General features: G+C 42.3%; 3 protein-coding genes across 6 annotated transcripts; 2 read left to right on the top strand and 1 right to left on the bottom strand.

Moving 5' to 3' along the window:
• Window positions 1–428: 428 nt before the first annotated feature.
• galnt6 (UDP-N-acetyl-alpha-D-galactosamine:polypeptide N-acetylgalactosaminyltransferase 6 (GalNAc-T6)) lies at window positions 429–8,379 on the top strand. 3 transcript variants are annotated; one of them, XM_031845921.1, is made up of 11 exons: window positions 577–665; window positions 1,924–2,423; window positions 2,987–3,159; window positions 4,613–4,762; window positions 5,748–5,982; window positions 6,067–6,184; window positions 6,285–6,485; window positions 6,649–6,780; window positions 6,882–6,983; window positions 7,084–7,242; window positions 7,535–8,379. In XM_031845921.1, the coding sequence occupies exons 2-11, from the start codon at window positions 1,942–1,944 to the stop codon at window positions 7,646–7,648; spliced, it is 1,866 nt and encodes a 621-aa protein (XP_031701781.1). In that variant the 5' UTR covers window positions 577–665; window positions 1,924–1,941; the 3' UTR covers window positions 7,649–8,379. The 3 variants fall into 3 exon arrangements, with proteins under 3 accessions (XP_031701782.1, XP_031701781.1, XP_031701780.1); XM_031845920.1 differs by having other exon boundaries at window positions 578–665; window positions 1,921–2,423; XM_031845922.1 differs by lacking the exon at window positions 1,924–2,423 and having other exon boundaries at window positions 429–665.
• Window positions 8,380–8,718: 339 nt separating this feature from the next.
• LOC116382513 (glucose-6-phosphate 1-dehydrogenase-like) lies at window positions 8,719–15,390 on the top strand. 2 transcript variants are annotated; one of them, XM_031845617.1, is made up of 13 exons: window positions 8,719–8,952; window positions 9,572–9,609; window positions 9,745–9,853; window positions 9,946–10,163; window positions 10,244–10,402; window positions 10,553–10,678; window positions 10,784–10,877; window positions 10,983–11,169; window positions 11,318–11,553; window positions 12,098–12,174; window positions 12,271–12,363; window positions 12,454–12,519; window positions 14,329–15,390. In XM_031845617.1, the coding sequence occupies exons 1-13, from the start codon at window positions 8,818–8,820 to the stop codon at window positions 14,336–14,338; spliced, it is 1,548 nt and encodes a 515-aa protein (XP_031701477.1). In that variant the 5' UTR covers window positions 8,719–8,817; the 3' UTR covers window positions 14,339–15,390. The 2 variants fall into 2 exon arrangements, with proteins under 2 accessions (XP_031701477.1, XP_031701476.1); XM_031845616.1 differs by having other exon boundaries at window positions 8,720–8,952; window positions 12,454–15,390.
• Window positions 13,352–19,742, bottom strand: LOC116382512 (ceramide kinase). Its single transcript, XM_031845615.1, has 13 exons — window positions 19,354–19,742; window positions 18,021–18,116; window positions 17,653–17,790; window positions 17,430–17,558; window positions 17,261–17,324; window positions 17,005–17,150; window positions 16,846–16,920; window positions 16,572–16,724; window positions 16,216–16,321; window positions 15,152–15,255; window positions 14,569–14,765; window positions 14,180–14,487; window positions 13,352–14,019 (listed from the first exon to the last, which is right to left on the bottom strand). Exons 1-13 carry the CDS (start codon window positions 19,478–19,480, stop codon window positions 13,890–13,892), a joined length of 1,773 nt encoding a protein of 590 aa, XP_031701475.1. The 5' UTR covers window positions 19,481–19,742; the 3' UTR covers window positions 13,352–13,889.
• Between the last annotated feature and the right edge of the window lie 369 nt (window positions 19,743–20,111).

The following is a 20,111-nucleotide window of genomic DNA, read 5'->3' as shown; positions in this document are numbered from 1 at the left end:
TTTCTGAGATACTGAATTTGGGGTTTTTATTAGCTGTAAGCCATAATCATCAAAATTAAAAGAAATAAACGCTTGAAATATATAACCCTGTGTGTAATGAATCTATATAGTATATGAGTTTCACTTTGTGAATTGAATTGCTGAAATAAATTAACTTTTCGATGATATTCTAATTCATTAAGATGCACCTGTATATCCTATAGTCTATATAATTTCAACATTTTAATATGAAATAATATTTTTACCCAAATGTATGTATTTTTTGTATGTCTGCTTCGATTTGATTTGACTTTATCTATTTATTTTTCCTTTATTTGTTTATTTTTTTTCCTCTCCTCAATCACAGGAACCGCGTGCTCTGTTTTCGATGAAAGCCGCCTTTAACGTGCTGCACGGAAGTAACTCGGGTAAGGACGCACGCGGCCAGCAGGGGTAGCCCTCACGCCCTCTGTCTCCAGCTAATCATTTCAACAAATGGCACCTGTGCGGTTCAAAGGAAAAGCCGGGAGGCAACGCAACTCCTGCATCCTGGTTCGCTGCTCGAAACTCCAGTCTTACAACTTTAAGCAACCGGAAAGGCCGCTGCGTCCTCACTTGGAAACTTTCCAAACGCATGTAGAAATCCACCGTAACAGGTGTTGGCGGAGACTTCTTATACATTTTAGGTAAGTGGCGGAGTTACATTATATATTCACCTTTCAGCAGCGTATCGGTGTCCTCCGTGAGGTTGACAGGCAGGTTTCATACATTCGTCACCTATCTAATTTGTTAGAGCCGACAAGAGTTTAGATAAGTCTTTAACTCTGATATATTCTGAATTACAGGAACGACACACTTCCTCTTTCATTTTTGCGGAATTGCTTTTTGTGATTACGTGGGACCTTCTGTTGTTTACTTGTGTTTCAAGTTACTTTAAGCTGTAGAAAAGTGTGAACAGTTGTTTGATTTGTAAAATTATGTTTCTGACAAGCACTTCCTGAAAATACAGAAAGTTAATCTGAGGGGGACATAATACTGATTTGCCACTCTATCCAGATTTACAAGCTCACATAATATTGAGTTTAAATATTTTCTGATCGAATGATTTCTTCCTCTGTTGTAACTCTAAAAACTGGACCAACTGGTTATCGATTGGAGACGACTGCAGAGTGGTCTGTGCTGGTTTCCCTTTTGCTGGAACGCCAAAAGAGTGTCCTCTTGAATTAATTATGAAGGAGGCTGGCTTGAGAATAGAGTAAATTAATTATGAACAAGTAAGAGTGAGTCTCTAACTGAACAGTGATCACCCACTGATACACGCAGATGTCCTACATTGCAGTGATATCCTGTTTCACCTAGCAGGAAACAGCCTCTTATTGTGCCAGGGCCGGCTTAATGTTGTGGTCCTGTCACGCTCCACGTAGCAAACTCTGCTTCCTGTAGCAGATGACAGCTCTGATCATTATGGGTGTGGTGTATGTGTAGCAAGGCGTTGTCACTTATTAACAGGTGAGGGAGTTGCGGGTTGTGCCAGCAGTGTCGTGGCCCAACTGCTGCCACGTGGGTCCTGGAGGACTGTGGCCGGAGCAGGTGAATTGAGGTGTGGTGTGTTTGTTCGCACTCTCCACATCCGTGTTCTCTCCGCCAGCCCTGTGGGACTGTTTCCGAAAGAGAGGAGGGGGAGCAATGTCGGCAAGATCTCCTGCTGCTATGACACTTGCAGAGATGCACAAACCGGTTTAAGAAATGTCCCTCTTGCTTGTCTCCCCCACCCACCCCCCACACTTCAGTAACAACTAACTGAATAATTAGTGAGTAAAACCAGGTAATGCTGACAGAGCAGTTTGGTTTTTCAGAGCTTGGCTAAAACTATCAAGTAACATACGCAAACATTTTGCAGCAAACGTCTTGGGACAAATTTCGTTTTTTTTCTGTTTTTAGCAGCAACACCCATTGTGAAACATGCGTAAATTCCTACGCCGGCGTATGTCCCCCCTGAAACTGGTGCTCCTTGGGGGGACTGTCTTCATGGTGGTCTTAGTGGTTCTCCAGAGGGATGTTGGGTCCTCGTCTGCTGGTGACCCATGGTTTCAGGAGCTGGTGGAGAAGAAGGATAAGGTGTTGGTCATGGTCCGAGAGGCTGTCAACAACATTGGCAACCAGATCATACCTCCGCAGGCAGCGTCGGTACAGCAGCAGCCCACCGAGGACGCCAAATGCCTTTCTGGATTCTACACTCGGGCTGAGCTCAAACCTCACCTGGAGAGACCGCCTCAGGACCCCGAAAGCCTTGGGGCTGATGGGAAAGCATTCCAGAAAGACAACATGTCCCCAGAAGAGGTGAAGGAGAAGGAGGAGGGAATGACGAGGCACTGTTTCAACCAGTTTGCCAGTGACCGTATCTCGCTCAGCCGTAGTCTCGGGGATGACACGAGGCCTTCAGAGTAAGAGCATGTTCTCAAGATGATCTGAGATAGTTTGGAGTTTGCTGACATGTAGATACCAGGCCAGATAATACCCTGGGTCCCAGCTGGGGTCACGCTCGGAGCAGTAAATTATTTACATGCATTTTGATATTGTGTCTACATTTTCCTGGAAAATCACTTAGTCAAAAGAGTCATCTGAGTGTAACTGCAAAAAAAAAAAAAAAAAAAGCCTCGCAGTATGCACATGTTAGTATGGGTGTGTACTAAGTAATTGAGACTGAGGTATTTTCTGGGATGCAAACACTTCCACTGACAGTAAATGCTTGTCAGACTTGACATCTAAACATATCACCGGCTCGATACGCCTTGAGCTGTATATTTTTTGAGAGGCTTTTTAAGTGAGCTGATTGTTTATGACCGTTTGCTCAAATGTGCTATTTAAAGTATTGGTGACGAGACCTTGAATATCTGTAATAACAATGGTCTGTTAATACGTGGCTCTGCAAGACCTTGTGTGACTTTCATTTCATCAGATACGCCTCTCACTTTTGCACACTTCTTTGTATTCTGACCTGGCTCAGGTGCGTGGAGAGTAAGTTTCGTCGCTGTCCTCCTCTGCCTACCACCAGTGTTATTATTGTCTTCCACAACGAGGCTTGGTCTACCCTCCTCAGGACGGTCTACAGCGTCCTGCACACGTCTCCTGCCATCCTGCTCAAAGAGATCATCTTGGTGGATGACGCCAGTGTTGCAGGTGCGAAAAACATAAATACACACTATTGACACAATGTAACTGAGGCGTCACTGGCAGGAAAATATATAATACGTTGTTTACGACGTTGCCGACAGTAAGGGGAGTTCAGGTTTACGACTTTATCCATTCGTATTTACTTAATCGGGCAGGAAGTGAGGAACAAATTTGTAAGCTGAGCAATTCTGCTTTCCTGTTGATGTTATCAATAAAGCGAATGCAAACTAAACATTTCACAGACATTGTGTTTTATAATGTAAAGATGATATTGAACACTGTGCATGTTTCACAGAAGAGTTGGACAGTGAAGAAACATTTTCAAACAACATGACATAAAATCACCAGGAAGCTTGAGGAAGTCATTTCTTCAAAAAGGTGCAGGCAGGACACAGCTGCAGCAGCACAGTCTGAAAGCCATAAAGTCTCAAGTTATTGGTGATTTATTAATTAAATTGACCTTCGGAGTTTATAGGGCAGCGTTCCAGTCACTTTAAGCTGTGAGCTTTGATAAGAATGGTGTTGACTTGGGAATTTTAGCAGTTTGCACACAGAGTATCAGGCTGGTGTCATACATGAAAATGATGTTGTGTATTTTACTATGGGTATGTCCACAAGGCTGGCCTCCTGTCAAATAGAAAGTGTTGTGCACCAACTTAACAGAATCTCCAAGGCCACCTCCCCCTCAGTGAGAGTTGGTCAAAGTCAATAAAAGAAGCCTACCTTCGAGGTATGAATGCACCTTTGTCATATATTTTGCATATGAAAGTGTTTTTACAGTCCAATCTCTTGTGCTGCTGTGACTGTGAAAATGTCATTGGATTATTGCACAGTAGCAGCATATTGAAGTACAGGAAAATTCATGACTTATGGCTGGAGAAAATAGAGAATTTTTAACCTACTATCACTACCCGTGTGTGTGTGTGTGTTTTTCAACCTCAGTCTAAATATCCTCTTTGTCAGTTAACTGAAGCTAATGCACCGTTACATTCTGTACCCGCTGTATTTCCTACTAAAAATAAACTTCTCTTTTTTGCTACCAGAGCTGCCTCTCAGGCATAACGTTTAGACAATGTGGTTGCCAAATTCACTGAGACCGAAACCTTTCAGAAATGTGCGCCGTGCATTGCGGTAATTAAGACTCGTAGAGGGGAAGTGTGATCCAGATTTAACAGCAACTTTTCCACTTCAGGCAGTCGTCACACTGGTATACATTTAATTGTTTATTTTTCTTATCTGAGTCAGCAAGCTGCTTTATTATTTTATCTGTTCATTATTATTGCTGAAAATGATAGTTCCTCTCACCGTAAAGTGTGTTGCACCCCTGACCAAACTCATTACCCAGCGCATTACGATTGGGTGTGGCTCAAAGTGAGCTCTGTTGCATCGGTAACCACATCCGTCATTGTTTTAAACAAAGACGAAACAGACATGCTAATGTTGTTTCCATTTTCCGCAGATCACCTGAAGAACCAACTGGAGGTGTTTGTGCCTCAGCTGAAGATTGTCCGCGTTGTGAGGCAGCTGGAGAGGAAGGGCCTCATCACTGCCAGGCTGCTGGGTGCCAGCATCGCTCAAGGCGAAATCCTAACTTTTCTCGACGCACACTGTGAGAAAACGCACACACACACACACACACACACCACAACAGCCACACACCACAACAGCCACAATGGCCGTTTTTTAAGCAGCTGTGTGTAGCTCATTGGGACAGTAGCACTACCAGGGTTAGGGGCTAATGTGTTGTTTTCCCTCTTTAATAGAAATGTACATACTTGCACTACTGCAAGAAAGTGATTCATATTTCCTATAGTTCTCTAGTTTGTTTGTGCCATATTATGGCAACATTTTGAATCAAATGATTATATTTTCACTTAATATTAAGGTCCATCCATAATACAGATTTATCCATGTTTTGTTTCAACTTTAACTTTATCACGGTATTTATAAAGTTTTCAGTAAAATGTTCAGTAGATATAAAAATGTAATTTACAGCAAAGATTTATTGGAAGCAGAGTTAATTACAACTTAATTACAACATCTCTGTTTGGTCTGAAAATGTACTTTGACTCACAAAGCATACACTTTGTCATTTAAATTAGGGAGCAAACATCCTTATTGTGATAGTAACATGTTTAATTGTTTATTTTAGATCATTTTCAGACATCTTCCTCAGTATTCAGCTATCAGAAAATGGACAGAAGTGTCCTCTAAATGTAATGTAGTAATATAATTTTCATGAATCCGTGCTTTGCTCCGATCATAACTTTCTTTCACCTGAAACGGATTTTTGTTAAATTGGTAATCCTTCAGATTTCAGTCCTGGTTGATTTGCAATTTCTTTTTGAGTGAAATCAATGGAATTATCCTCAGAGTTTAGCAGTCTGGAGTCTTTTTTTTTTTGTTGATACATGAGCTTCAAGTTTTCAGAAACGTGTGCATAGGTACATTTTTCTGTATGGAGAAAAACTGCAATACAGCATTTTGTCCTGTAGTTGTCGCCACAGACACAGTTTGCACTGCAAATACAAACTAAGCCTAACTGAGGTTAAGAAGTAGACATGAAGTAATCTCTGTCGTTCCTCCCTGTCTAGGTGAGTGTTTCCATGGTTGGTTAGAGCCACTGTTGGCCCGCATTGTGGAGGAACCTACTGCCGTGGTTAGTCCAGAGATCACCACCATTGACCTCGAAACCTTTAAGTTCAACAAGCCTGTGGCCTCCAATCACGCTTTCAACCGAGGTAACTTTGACTGGAGCCTGAGCTTCGGCTGGGAGACGATCCCCGAGGCTGCCAGGAAGCTGCGCAAGGATGAAACCTACCCTGTAAAGTAAGAAGGATCATGTTGGCTTCACTCGGATAATCCTGAATCATTTAAGTCTCTAAAGCTTTGATCTGACTCTGACAATTTCAGAACGCCCACGTTTGCCGGAGGTCTTTTCTCAATCTCAAAGAAGTACTTTGAACACATTGGGACATATGACGACAAGATGGAGATCTGGGGCGGGGAAAATGTGGAGATGTCGTTCAGGGTTTGTCTCTTTATCTATACTTCCACAGTTCCACACGTTTTGTTAGTCTCATTGTCAAGTTGGAGTCTGAATTGCTACCTGCATCACATTTGATTCGCAGGTGTGGCAGTGTGGGGGTCAGCTTGAGATCATCCCTTGTTCTGTGGTTGGACATGTCTTCCGCACCAAGAGCCCCCACACCTTCCCCAAAGGCACAGAGGTCATCACTCGCAACCAGGTACGCCTGGCTGAGGTCTGGATGGACGACTACAAGACGATTTACTATCGCCGCAACCAGGCAGCTGCAGTTATGGCCAGGGAGGTCAGTGTGGCACTGAGTAACACTGTTCAAATGTTAAATGCACATGGATACAATGACATTTATCACCCTTCTTCCACAACATTTTTCACTAGAATGTTTACCCCGTGCTGCAACAAGTTGATATGAAAATGTAATTATAATATTCCCATTTCAATGTTTATAGCATAAGTTTGGGGACATATCTGATCGCCTGAATCTGAGAGAGAAGCTGAATTGCAAGAACTTCACCTGGTACTTGAACACAATCTACCCAGAGGCCTTCATTCCTGACTTGCATCCAGAAAAATCTGGAGCAGTAAGTCATGTTTCCCTTTGTCAGTATTTGCATATTTACCATATGACACACCGCTCATATTACATAACCGCGGCTGTTATTTGTGTCTGTGTTTGCACCAGATTAGAAACTCAGGATCTAAAACCTGCCTGGATGCTGGAGAGAGTAACAATGGAGGTAAACCTGTGATTATGTACCAGTGTCACAACATGGGAGGCAACCAGGTACGACTATTGACTCCCGCATGTGAAATGTAAGATTTGAAGATGAATTGATGTTCTCTGGGACTGGTTAGGTCTCTGATTGAATGATTGTCTCTTCTAGTACTTTGAATACTCCTCTCATAAGGAGCTGCGTCATAATATTGGAAAGCAGTTGTGTCTTCAAGCCACGCCCCAGCCAGAGGCAGTGACCATCGAGCTCTGCCAGCGGAAGGGGAAGGGCACCAGTGTGTTACCCAAAGAGGAGTGGGTCTTTACAGAGGTGAGGGACATTTGGAGCCGAACTTAAGAAACTAGTATTATTTGAGAGTTTGATGCGCTCTTTAAATTAAGCTAAGCTAAACAGCAGCTGGCTGTAGCTTTATATTTACCGGACAGAATGAGAGTATTTATCATATCTAACTTGGAAAGAAAGCAAATAAGCGCAACATCCTGAAATGTTGCATTTATTTAGCATAGAATGGTGAAAGGAATAGTTCAAATGTAATCTATTGGTATGTTGATATTAATTTAGGCTTCTGTATTGAGTCACCTTTTTCTCTGACGCTCTCCAGGAAAGTCTGGTGAAGAATCCCAGTAGTGGGAAATGTTTACGGCTGAATGAAGGCCAGCTTCAGATGGACCACTGTAATGCTGACGACCTCTTCCAGCACTGGACCTTCAGCTGAGCTCCCTGTCGGCCCATCAGGTGACCTCTGGCACCTTGTGTCCCCTTCCCAAGACACTGCTCTGAGGATCCAACTCAACTTTGATCCAGAAGGACTTCCTGCTGTGGAGCTTGGAGCATTTGGCCATGCTGAGTGGACAGTTAACGATGGAGGACAAAGAAAAGACTGTTGAAGACGCTTGGGTTGGCCTTAACTTGTTTTAAATTTATTTATGATGGAAACTCAGAGAGATGTTTGAAATGTGGCTGGGAATTATGAGACGCTAGACTGTGGACTTTGCATGCAGGAGCTTGACTGAGGGGCGAATGATTTTACTTCAGTGAATTCACACTCCAGCTTGGAAAATAGCCATTTAGTGTTTTATTTTTGTTGTTTTAATGAATGTTGAAATGTGAAATATTCACTTAACTCATGAAATCAAGAGATGTCTGGTTTTTTTTTAAATAAAATATATTATTTGTTGTGTCAGATAAACGATCAATTGTTTATTTTAATCACCATAAGTATCTAGAAAAAACAGAGGTTTCACAGTTATACTGTGAAATATATTTAATTTGATGCGTATGTATGTGTGCACTACAGCTTATAATATTCTATTAACATATTTTATTTTATTTGTTTTTACTTTTTTTTAGCAGAGCAATGGTTGGTATTGATTCACCGGGTAATATTCTGACATGATTAACTTACTGTGGTTACTGATGCTACAAATATTAAATCATTTGAACTTAGGTTTCCTGCCATGATTCATGACTCATCTTAGGCACCTATACGTTTATGCAACGTTTGTCTAAGGAGTGGTTTAGGAGCAAGAAACATGCCAATTGTTTTCAGCCTTGTCTGAACAGACCTGAAATGTGAGTTTAAATGGATAAGCGCGAGTTCTTCCAGGTTGCCAAACCTGATCTGATTGAATGCGTTGGGTCTCACCGTTGACCCAACCTGCTGAACCGGAGAGCCGAGGTCATAAATGCATTACGAAGCACGAGGAAGCGGCCACGCTAAGGCACTATATTGCTGTCCAACAGTAGGTGGCAGCATTAACTTGCTGAGTGTTTCTGCAAGGCGAGGATGACAATTGAAATGTCACCATGCTGCGTGTGTCATGTGGCAATTGGGCAATGAGAGTTGCCACAGTTCGGACAGACTGAGAGCAGATAGGCCCGAAGATGAGCTCTGAGCCTTTGACTCGCTCTGAGCCTTTGACTCGCTCCGAGGTGTTTGGACAGCTCCGGAGGGAGCTCTATGGAGAGGAGCGGTCCAGTCATTCCAACACGCACATATTCATCGTCCTTGGAGCCTCTGTAAGTACAACCTGCACAATGTGTAAGACATGAATAGCCACTGTTTCCCTCTATTCCAATCCCTCGAACACAACTCAACAAAGGTCTGTAGCAATGTTCTGTGGCGTTACAGTGGAAAAGAATGTTTGAAAAGAGATTTTAAAGTGACAGTGGCCCGACAGAGCTGACGCAAAGAGAACAATTCACAGGGGAATATTGCACAGTGGTAATCGGAAAATAAAAGGCCGCGAAAGAGCACCTGTTGACGGAAATGTGCTGCATCTACTTTTTTCTTTGTCCAGCATTGAAGAAGGGGATCGATGTGGCGCAAAAGCATTTAGTCAGAGCGTTTTTACATGGAGCCCGGCACAAGTTCCAACGTCTATTTGTTTATATCTGTCGTTTGTTTAGCCCTCAATAGTTGAAAACAGTGATCTTTTTAGATTCTACCTGAGTCTCACAAACGGGGTGTGTCCAAAGTTCCTCCATTACGCAACAGATTCACCGACTCCACATTACCACTTGTGTTTATAGTTGACCTACTCTTTGGACTCTTGATTGATTCTTTTCAGCCAAAGTGATTATCAGTAAGAGTTCATGATCTGATCTCTTTTTTTTTTTATTTATATATTTTGCACAGGGGGATCTTGCAAAAAAAAAGATCTATCCAACTTTATGGTGAGTGAAGGATTGCTGCTCTAACACCAAGTACACACCCGGTGTCTTTAACGTTGTTTTCTCATTCTGTATTATGAGGAGTTGGACCTTTGGCCAGTGTCATGCATCGCTGCTTTTTGACTTTCCATTCTTCAGGTGGTTATTCAGAGATGGCCTGCTCCCAGATGACACCTACTTTGTTGGTTTTGCCCGGTCTAAGCTGACCGTGGAGGACATCAAGACAGCATGTCTGCCTCATATGAAGGTAGCATCCGTATTGGCTATCTGGGACAACATTGTTGATTGTTTGGGGTGTCTTTTCTGGAAACTGGAAACATTATTCTACATTTCCCTAAGGTCACTGATGAAGACATTGAGTGTCTCTCAGCCTTCTTCAGTAAGAACTCCTACCTGAGCGGCAGGTATGACGACGACGGCTCTTTTACTCAACTTGACTCTCATCTGTCGTCTCTGCCCGGGGGAGCTGATGCCAACAGACTCTTCTACCTGGCCCTGCCGCCCACCGTCTACCAGCATGTCAGCACAAACATCAGAACCCACTGCATGAGCCGCAAGTCGGTGTCTGTTATAGGAAGCAATGGTTTACTTGCTATTCGATCACATTACTCTAATCAGCTATATGTGTGTGAAACAGAGCCTGGAGCAGGGTAATTGTTGAGAAGCCCTTCGGCCGTGACCTCCAGAGCTCAGAGGAGCTGTCAGCCCACCTGTCTGCCCTGTTCACAGAGGACCAGATCTACCGCATAGACCACTACCTGGGCAAAGAAATGGTGCAGAACCTCATGGTGCTCAGGTAACAAGCTCTGTACATGCATTCTCAAGCACTTTTCCACCAGTAAAAACCTAAATGTCATAGAATTCTGGAGTACTCATTATTTCTTTCTTCCTGTGTCACTGGTTTTGAGGGTTTTATTTCAGATGTGTTTTATTCTCTCACAACCAGGTTTGGAAATCGCATCTTTGGACCCATATGGAACAGGAACAGTGTGGCCTGTGTGGTCCTCACCTTCAAAGAGCCTTTTGGCACTCAGGGCCGCGGAGGATACTTTGATGCCTTTGGTATCATTCGGTGAGAGACGGTACATTCAGATAAAAGTGAAATTAATGAGTACAATGTTTTTGTTACACTAGAGCCTTTACTTCCCCTGACTCCTCTTCATGTTTCTTAATGTAGAGATGTCATGCAGAACCATCTCCTTCAGATGCTCTGTCTGATCGCCATGGAGAAACCTGCTTCCACCAGCCCAGATGACGTGAGGGATGAGAAGGTAACACCAATGATTTTAATGTAAATAATAATTTGTGCATATGTTTGGTCTGAAATACCAGAGCGTCTACGTCATTGCAGTCCCGTAATTATTGTTGTGCTGCAGGTGAAGGTGTTGAAGTGTATAGCTCCTGTTGCTGGGTCAGATGTGGTGCTCGGCCAGTATGTGGGGGACCCTAAGGGGGAGGGCCACGCCAAGCTGGGTTACCTTGATGACCCGACCGTACCAGAAGGCTCCTGCACGCCGACTTTTGCCACGGCTGTGCTTTATGTCCGGAATGAAAGATGGGATGGTGAGGCAAAACAGTTCTTATCTTTTTTTTTTTTTTTTTTTTTTTTTTTTTTTTTTTTTTTTTTTTTTTACTCACTTGTCTTAGTCTGCACTGTGTGACATTCCCTCTGATGTTTTGCACCCTTCACCATCAACCGCCCTTCCACCAGGCGTACCTTTCATTCTCCGCTGCGGTAAAGCTTTGAATGAACAGAAGGCAGAAGTGCGCCTGCAGTTCACTGATGTACCAGGAGACATTTTTGGCGAACGCAGTCAGAGGAACGAGCTGGTGGTGCGGGTGCAGCCGGATGAAGCAATTTACCTGAAGATGATGACCAAGAGGCCTGGAGTTTACTTCAGCCCAGAGGAGACTGAGCTGGACCTCACCTACAGGAGCAGATACAAGGTGCTACTCTTAACTCAAAGCATCCGTTGTGGTCAATCATTCAGGTCCAACTTTCAATCTTAAAATCTATTTTTGTCTACTTAAGTGAAATCTCTTTGTGTCGTGATATTGTCACTCTACTCTTCATATAAGTTGGTTGCACTTTATTTGAATAGTCAAATGTTGATCGTCAACATACTATAATATTCTGTAACTTGAATGTCTATTCATTTGAGGTGATATTTGATAGTATTTGATTGATATTCAGTGTCTTACAGTAATATTGATAGTGTTAGAAGAAACTAAAAATAGGGTGGAGATGTAGCGATACACCAAACACATTGAAACAAGTTTGTCAAAAGTTGCAAGTTGGCCACCTAATGGTTGATGTCGTATAAAAGAATATATTACCATTTCCATCATATCCTATTCAGAGACAAACAGCTGGTGTTGTTTTAAAGAGAGTTGCAATACATTCTTGTTTCTTTAGCTCGAATTAAGAAAGATGACTGAACTTGAATCAAGCAGGTGTTTTTTTTTTTTTACATCTGCCATCTTCTTCTAGAACGTGAAGCTCCCAGATGCTTACGAGAGGCTGATACTGGATGTCTTCTGTGGAAATCAGATGCACTTTGTTCGCAGGTTGGTGGCATCATATACTGTTATCGTTTATTATAGGTATTTTATTTTAGTGTGGTGTTTTGTTTTTGACTTGGAGTGCTCTTCTTTCTGTTCCAGTGATGAGTTGCGGGAGGCCTGGAGGATTTTCACCCCCCTCCTCCACCAAATAGAGGGAGAGAAGACACACCCAATTCCTTACACATATGGAAGGTAAAACGTCTGTATTATGAAACCGAAATAAATACATGAATTTCCCTTTTAGTGATCTCATTCTCCTGTCTTTGCTTTGTCCGTCCACAGTCGTGGTCCAAACGAAGCGGATGACCTGGTGAAGAGGGTGGGATTCCGCTATGGGGGAACATACAAGTGGGTGAAGCCCCACACGGCATGATTCAGACACACATTCATGCACACACACAATCGACAAGTTTACAAACAATAACGTTTACTGCAATCTTTCACTGCTGTAAGTTGTTTTATATTGTCTGCATGTTGAAAAGATACCACTGCATTTTATCCCTGATCACACAATGTGGAAATCAGTAGTCTGATTTAAGTGTTCAACTGTAAATTTCTAAACTTCTAGTAAATCTAACATCATCTTCTGCTTGCACTTCTTCCCTTTTTAACATAATTGGCCATATGAGACTTATTTACACTTAGGGTCATTTCAATGTTAAGAGTATAAACCTGTTCTCTATCAGCAGGCCCGTGTTTACAGTCATCACCACACCATGATGACACTGAATGCCACATGCAATTTACACTAGGAGGGTTTGTTGGTCTGTAAGAACAGGTGACTCTGAATACATGTTTACTGTAAATGTCCTGCTTCAGGTGACAATGACAGGTGCTTTAAGCTAAATTCAAATCAAATTTGTAAATGCTTGTCAATTCCATTTGTATGTTGAATCTGTCACAATGCATGAATGCATTTTAACATTACAACTTAGATTTACTGTTAAATTTGATTTCTTTCAACTGCCTGCAGCAGAGTGATGCTATTTGTTGTCACCTATGTCTGCCTTTGTCAGGTACATGGCCTAGCTGGCGGCCTTCCAACTACAAACACAAATACATACACACTCTGACCAATAACACAGTATTTGGTCATCCTGCCAGTACTCAGAGGGCCGTGGGAAGTGCAGCAAAGACAGACATGTATTTAAGAGACTTCTCTTCTGTATCCCATAATAATATCATGATCTTACAGGTATGGTAAGTTATGTTTGGATCACACTAGAAAAACATAGGTCCTACTGCACAATTATTTATGTACAAGTTGTTGTTGCTCTTACTATGTTTCGAATGTACACTAATGTTGACAACAATAAAGCACAAAATGAGTCAGGTCAGTCTTTTTTATTGACTTCAGGTGTTTTTTTATCTTTTAACTTCTGTTGACATTCCCAGTGATTATATTCTGTGGAAGCTCAAGTGAAAATAAATAAAATTCCCAAACCAAAAATTGCATACAAACACTAAATACCCCCAAAAAAAATCTGCACTACAGATAAGTCATCATTTAACAAGTCTCTTAATAGTGTTTTAAGTAGAAGAGTTCAACAAGCACACACTCATTTAAGAACAAATACTTTTTTTTTCATTATTGCAATGAGAAAATATGTAAAAGTACCTGAAATATTAAGAACTCTTTGGCCATGACAGACTGCAAGGCTGTCTCAGTAAATTCACAAACTTGCCTAACATGTCCATTGTCACCTTTCCCTCACCATTCAAAATTTAGGTAAGACTTTGTGTAGGGTGTATCCGCTGTCACACTTGTCATTTTCTTCACCGCAGTTGTGCACGGCTGCTCCGTCCTCGATACCCCTGGCATACAGACGCACCAGCTGGCCGTGTATCCTGAGAGAAGTGAACGTGGTTAAAAACGTTGCTGCTGAGAAACAATCATCTTTGCCACCTGGCCACCATTTTGCTTTATTTTCTTTTGGTAAATGACTGGGATAATACAGTACCGTGTGAGAATACACTAAACAACACATGGATGCTTGAACTCTCTTACCTGCAGAGCATCTCTGTGGTGGGCAGAATCTCTCCGTCACAGTTCCACACTGACACAGCAGGATCTTTGCTGCAGCACAGACCACACAAGAAGGGGGTCGTTGTTTTCTGCTCATTTGTCATTTCTCGTCCTGTGCCTGTCTCTGCCAGGTTCACCTGAGATCCATTCCTGCTTACTGTCTCAATGTAGCCCGTCTCTTCATCTATCCCACCACTCGACCCTCCGATCTCTTCATATGCTTCTTTTTCGGGGGGGAGAGAGAAACGGACGGCCTTCACGCGATGCACCTCCACAAACGGCATGTCGAACTAAGAGAAGTGGCAGAGAACGGGTCAAGCCATGTTCAAGCTTGCTAGCCCAGCTTCGGTGTAATGTGAAAGTGCTCATACCTGGTCCTGTGTGCTGGTGTGTCTGTAGAGGAACTTGAGGAATCCCAGCGGGTGAGTGTCCCATACCAGGATGAGGTCCCCTGTTCCGTCTGCGAGGTGAGCAGAGGGGGAGAGGCCCAGAGGACTCTTGGGGCACGAGCTGGACATACAAGTGAGAGACACACACCTGAACCTGCCCTCCACACTCACCCACTCGCCTGGACAAACAGAAAGAGAGGCATGATGCTACATTTAAAAACAAATCCCTACTGTACATCACTGCTGATTCTTAAAGGACCTTACTGCTGTTTTCGCATGTTTTCGCCCATCATGCACACTTTACTAGATTTACTTTTCAGGCGAGCGCTGGTTTGAGTTGGCGTTGCTTTGATTGTTTGGTCATTGAACATATTTCTGTTCTTAATGGATACTGGATAATGTCACCTCTCCAGCCCTCTATAACTGTTTCAAATAAAACAATCTTGCAATTAGCTTCATTTGAAGAGTTAACGAGCCAAAAACGCTACTTTAAAGTGTACATGATTTCTGCTAAATGGGCTTAAATATACAAATGCAGGACTTTTATGTGTGTTTGTGTTATTACCTTCTGCGTCACTACTGAACTGGTTGAAGTGGGAGCTGTACAAGGAGCCTGGATCTGAAGAGTGGGAGAAAAGTCTTTCTGTGCTTCGGGAACACACACTGCACCTAAACATACACACACGCAACACAAATTATTACTCTGAAACAACAAGCTCCTTAACCTTGACACCCATTCATAAGAGCATTATAAACCTGGTGGATGCCTCAGACAAATACTGAGACAATGTAGACTCTAACAAGAGACAGAGGCTCACCTTTCCTCTAGATCAAGTTCCTCTTGCTATGGTTTCTACCCTCCTTAAGGTGCACCCAACACCTGAGTCCCTGCTGCAGGCGGTAGCAGTTAGTGTCTCAAGCAGTGAATTTGAACCATTTTACTGGTGCCTTAATGACACTTTCTCTCTTTCTCATTAAAGGGGTTTCAGGTGTACAAGGTTAAAGTCACTCTCGTCCTCACACAGCTTAGATAAGCGTGAGAACTCACAGAAAGGCTGGGAGCAAGATTAGAAACCAAAAAAATGTAACAGGCGTTCATCGTTTCTGGAAATGTACATGTTCTCATGGGCTTCTTTCTTTTCTTGTTGATGACACTTGCTATCCAGGAAGAGTCACTTCTAGGAGTTAAACAACTGGTACTTATGGAGAGATGCTACATAAAAACATCATTGTGGTGGTTTTGTTTACATAAAGTTTGTTTCACCTCACATAGCTCAGTCACAGTCACATAATAACAGAAACTAACACAATGGACAGTGATTCTCAATTCACACATAAAGTCACCTCTGTGATACAGGAAGAGAACAGAGAAAAAAACACATGCAAAAAGTAAATACTATACTTGACAAATAACATTAAAGTGTAAATAGATAACACTCCCACAATCCCAGATAGGGGTTGTGTAACAGTTGTAAGGTGTTAAAACACCTCCACATCACTAGAGTATAATCCGTTGTACACACTGTGATTTTCTTGCCTTTCCTTTTTTTTAAGTTTGCTTTGTATTATTTATTGCACTGTGTATACACCCTTCTTTGTGTTAGATCTTGTCAGTAGTGTGTGTTTTACCCTGAGAGGCAGCGTGTTCTATCTCTTGGGCTGGAGAGCAGCGGGTCTGCTGGTAGATACTGAACTATGCCTGCATAGCTTCTGTTGCTCAGGTACACCATAGTGCCTGGACAAAGAAGAGCAATATGGTTAGCAAAGAACACTTTGAAGAATATGCAGGGAATGTGGTTTTGTGACATGAAATGTTTTTTTAAAAAGAGCGTGTGCATCGCATGAAGTGCTTTCATCTTAGTCATAGCGCTATTAGTGACAGGTTCAGGGTGAATTTTTAACTTTAAGTGCAGAGAATACAACAGCATCGTATGTATCTCAGCGTGCAGTCATTTCTGTTCTCTAGATGAATCATCCGTCCACACCTGAATAGTCATATCGGAGAGGTCCCATCCAGCGGTGTTTTTCACTCTCCGCCAGTACGTCCCCGTAGAAGCCGTAACCCAACAGAGACACAGAGTAGCGCACCAGAGCAGAGGCATGATGCACTGAACACACATCCAAAGGCTGAGAGTCTCCTGCAAGGTATTGTGGGATACAAGAAGAACATACAAGCTTAACTATGGAGCTCGGAGTTTGGTATTTTTAAGAATTACATTGTTTTTCAAAAGAGTGAATTATTCAAATAAAAATCCTCACCAATGATGATGTGCAAAGCTGAAGTAACAGGGTCGATCACTCCAACTGTGGCATAGCACACACAGTCTGTAGAGCCTGCATTAGATACATTAGAAGAGGATGAATGTGCCACTGCTCTAACTCCATTCGTTCATGAATTCCTAACAACTGTGTCCTTACCTGCAGGGATGATGCCAATATGGAGCGGACAAGGCTGTAAATTGACCGTGGGATCATGCTCACAAAGGCCTGCCTCTTGTTGTGTCCGCCCAATCAAACCGTGAAGTATTTCGCTGAACATGCCATCCCCACCCACACACACCACACTGTTATAAACAAACACAAGAGTTCTGTTGTGAGAGCGCCTCCCAGAGAGCTTAGCTGTTATAATGCTCTCACACCACAGTGTTTACGCTGTGGTGCTGATGGTTCTTACCCGTCAAAGCCTGTCAGGTCTTTCTTCAGGAGGTGGTCTCTGGCCTGGTTGGCCTGCTCAGTCACTGAAAGAGAAATGTTATAATAACATAGGCTGCAAGTCACTTTCATTCATTATTTCTTAAATGAAGTTAAGGCTAACTATGAGTCACAATTGTGTTGTCCCTTACCTATTACATGAGAGCTGATACCAGCTAGCTCAAACAGAGGGGCCACCAGAGAATGGTAGATCTTTCTTCCTTTCTTCTTCCCTCCAAATGGGTTGATAAATACCAACAGCCTCTTTGGACGCAGCGGACCTGAAACATATATTTGGAATATTACAGATTGTTGCGAGCCATGTGGACTCTGAGGGAATTGAAAAAAAAACATTATCTAATCATCCATCCATACTGTGAGTTTTTAGAGCCGTTCTTAGGTGTTTTGTCCACTGGTCTCTGAGCACCCGACTGAGGCAGCTGAACTGGGTCCGGCCCAGTCTCCACAGTAACCCATAAGAGCTCCCACTGCTGCTGCGCTTCACGTAGAAAACTGGAGGTAAATGACAGATAAGGGAAACAAAACCATACTGTAAAAGCACCATATCAGGCATACGTTTGACTAAACTGTAAAGCTAGTGTGCTGTGCGCTTGTATGCAAATTACACATGTTCTCACATAGTTTTAAGCGCAATGGCAAAAGATGTGTAATGTTTCAGACTGTTCAGCATTGACTGTGGCCTTGGTATTTGTGATACCCGGGAGTCTCGCACATGAACCCACCTGTGAAGTCTTTATCTGTGTCCTCGACGGACTTCTGGGGCAGGATCTCCACGCGGCCCTCCTCCACTCCAATCACCTCAGCCACAGGTACTGAAACTTTAATCACAGAGACACATACACACATTAACCTCATGTGGACATGCTTCTTTGAATACAATGTATGGGGTATTTTAATCACTGGAGAGACCTTCCTCACAGCTGATTGTTTTATGTGTCATAGCAGATGTCAAGGCATCCCAATTGGCTGCTCCGATGCAAAGACTCTTATGGGCCTTTTTGTCACGTGACATTAGGAAAAGCACAGTTGTCACTAGTAACATTAATGATGACTGTTTTCCATCCAGCTGCTTCAGTTTCAGGGTTCTGATATTGTGCATGCTGACTCACTGGCACACCTATAAAGAGCGTCGTCATCATCCATATCATTAGTTACACTTCTTGATAATAATTGGGTTATAAACGACAGTTTGGAGCCTATGTTTTACACTTTGACTGTGTAAGAGAGATGAGGATGATGCAGCTTGTTTGGAGCGTGAATATTTTTTAAATCAATTAAATTCAATGTAGCTTTAGTGGCATGAACGTTTTTTAAAAAACAATGTTGTCAAAGCATCAAATTAAAAATAAAAAGTACGCCATAATATTAATATGAACACAACATCAACGTAACATTGTAATTGTTATTTAATAATGTATATACAGTGGTAGTTATTTTCAACACATGTCAGTATGTGTTTAAAAGGTGACACAAGTGTGTTGTCTTAAAGAAAACACTTTAAAAATGCCTTTAAAAACTGAAATCCCTTTGTTTTCTGTGCAGCAACAACAGATTCCAGAGTGAAGTTCTCTCTGTGTTGTGTGTGTGACAGCATGTGGAGCAGAGGCATTTTGGTGTTGAGAAAATATGCTCGGAAGTGTGTGAGTACTCGACAATCAGTACTTTAGTCAAGTGTCTCAGCTAGTCGTGTTTCATGTTAGTGCTGTTTAACTTGTTTTTCACGTTTTCTGGTAGAAGCTATGGGATTAATTAAACCCTCCCTTTTCCAAATGACAACGCATATTGTTATGTTCGTGTTGTTCCCCAGGCTACTTCTACAAAATACATACTGTTTGTTTTACCATCATCAAGTTATGCCAGTTCCGTGCAGACAGGAAACAGGTTATGGCTTTTAACAAGTGTTAAACAGCAACAACGCTACTGCTGAGGCATTCCCCTGAGTGTGCGTAAAAGCCTTATTATTATATTCAGATATTATTTTTAAACAAGACCACGGGCCTCTATAGCGCGATGTTATAGATCGACTGATGCTTTGGAGACCAAAGAGACACCTACTTGTTTTCTTGCCGCTATTCTTCTTATCTACCTCGGTCCAGTTGAAATGCCAGCCCGTCAGGACCGCCTGGTATCTTTTATTCCCGACCCACAAACTTGACTCCAGCCTCAGATCTGTCTCCTCCATCTGGGAAAGCGCTTTTCATCCACAGCGTCGCTCTTTCACAGTTTCACAGAAAACTCTAACAATCACATTTAACAGTCGTAACTTTTGCATCTCTGAGTAGGAGCAGCAGGTTGACGATCTGCTCTCGCCGTCATTCAACAACAGGTGTCTGAAACGAGAACTTTTTCATCTTCCTCTGAATTAATCCGAAGATGTTTTTTTTTTTTGTTTTTTTTTCAAGACACGTTTAGGATATGAGTCCTGTCAAATGTTGACGACGCCGCCTGTCACACGGGTGTTATTCTAAAAATATGCGTTTCCTCTTCGATCCCTCCCCGGTGACACCTGCTCGATTTGCATGTGGCACTGCCGATTGGATGCCAGTCAACGTTACTGAAGTATGAACAAGATGAACAAGTTTCCAGTTATTGTGAGTGTTTATAGAAGTTGGCTATTTTTTACAGCAATATAAGTAATTTTATGGTTGAAAGAAGGATTGAATCTGGTTACAGTAAATTCTATTTAATTAGTAATTATTAGTAAAAGTATTATTATTATACCTTTGAGCAGTTTACTGGACAAGCAGGTAAAACTAATGATTCAGTTGTTTCTCAATTTAGCAATTATAAAGCTAAAAGATGTGTTATAAAAG

The sequence above is a fragment of the Anarrhichthys ocellatus genome, unplaced genomic scaffold, assembly GCF_004355925.1.
Source record: "Anarrhichthys ocellatus isolate YVR2014 unplaced genomic scaffold, GSC_Weel_1.0 scaffold5, whole genome shotgun sequence".
Taxonomy (NCBI): Eukaryota; Metazoa; Chordata; class Actinopteri; order Perciformes; family Anarhichadidae; genus Anarrhichthys; species Anarrhichthys ocellatus.
The sequence above is the reverse complement of the archived record's forward strand: the minus strand, read 5'-3'. Positions and strand labels throughout refer to the sequence as shown.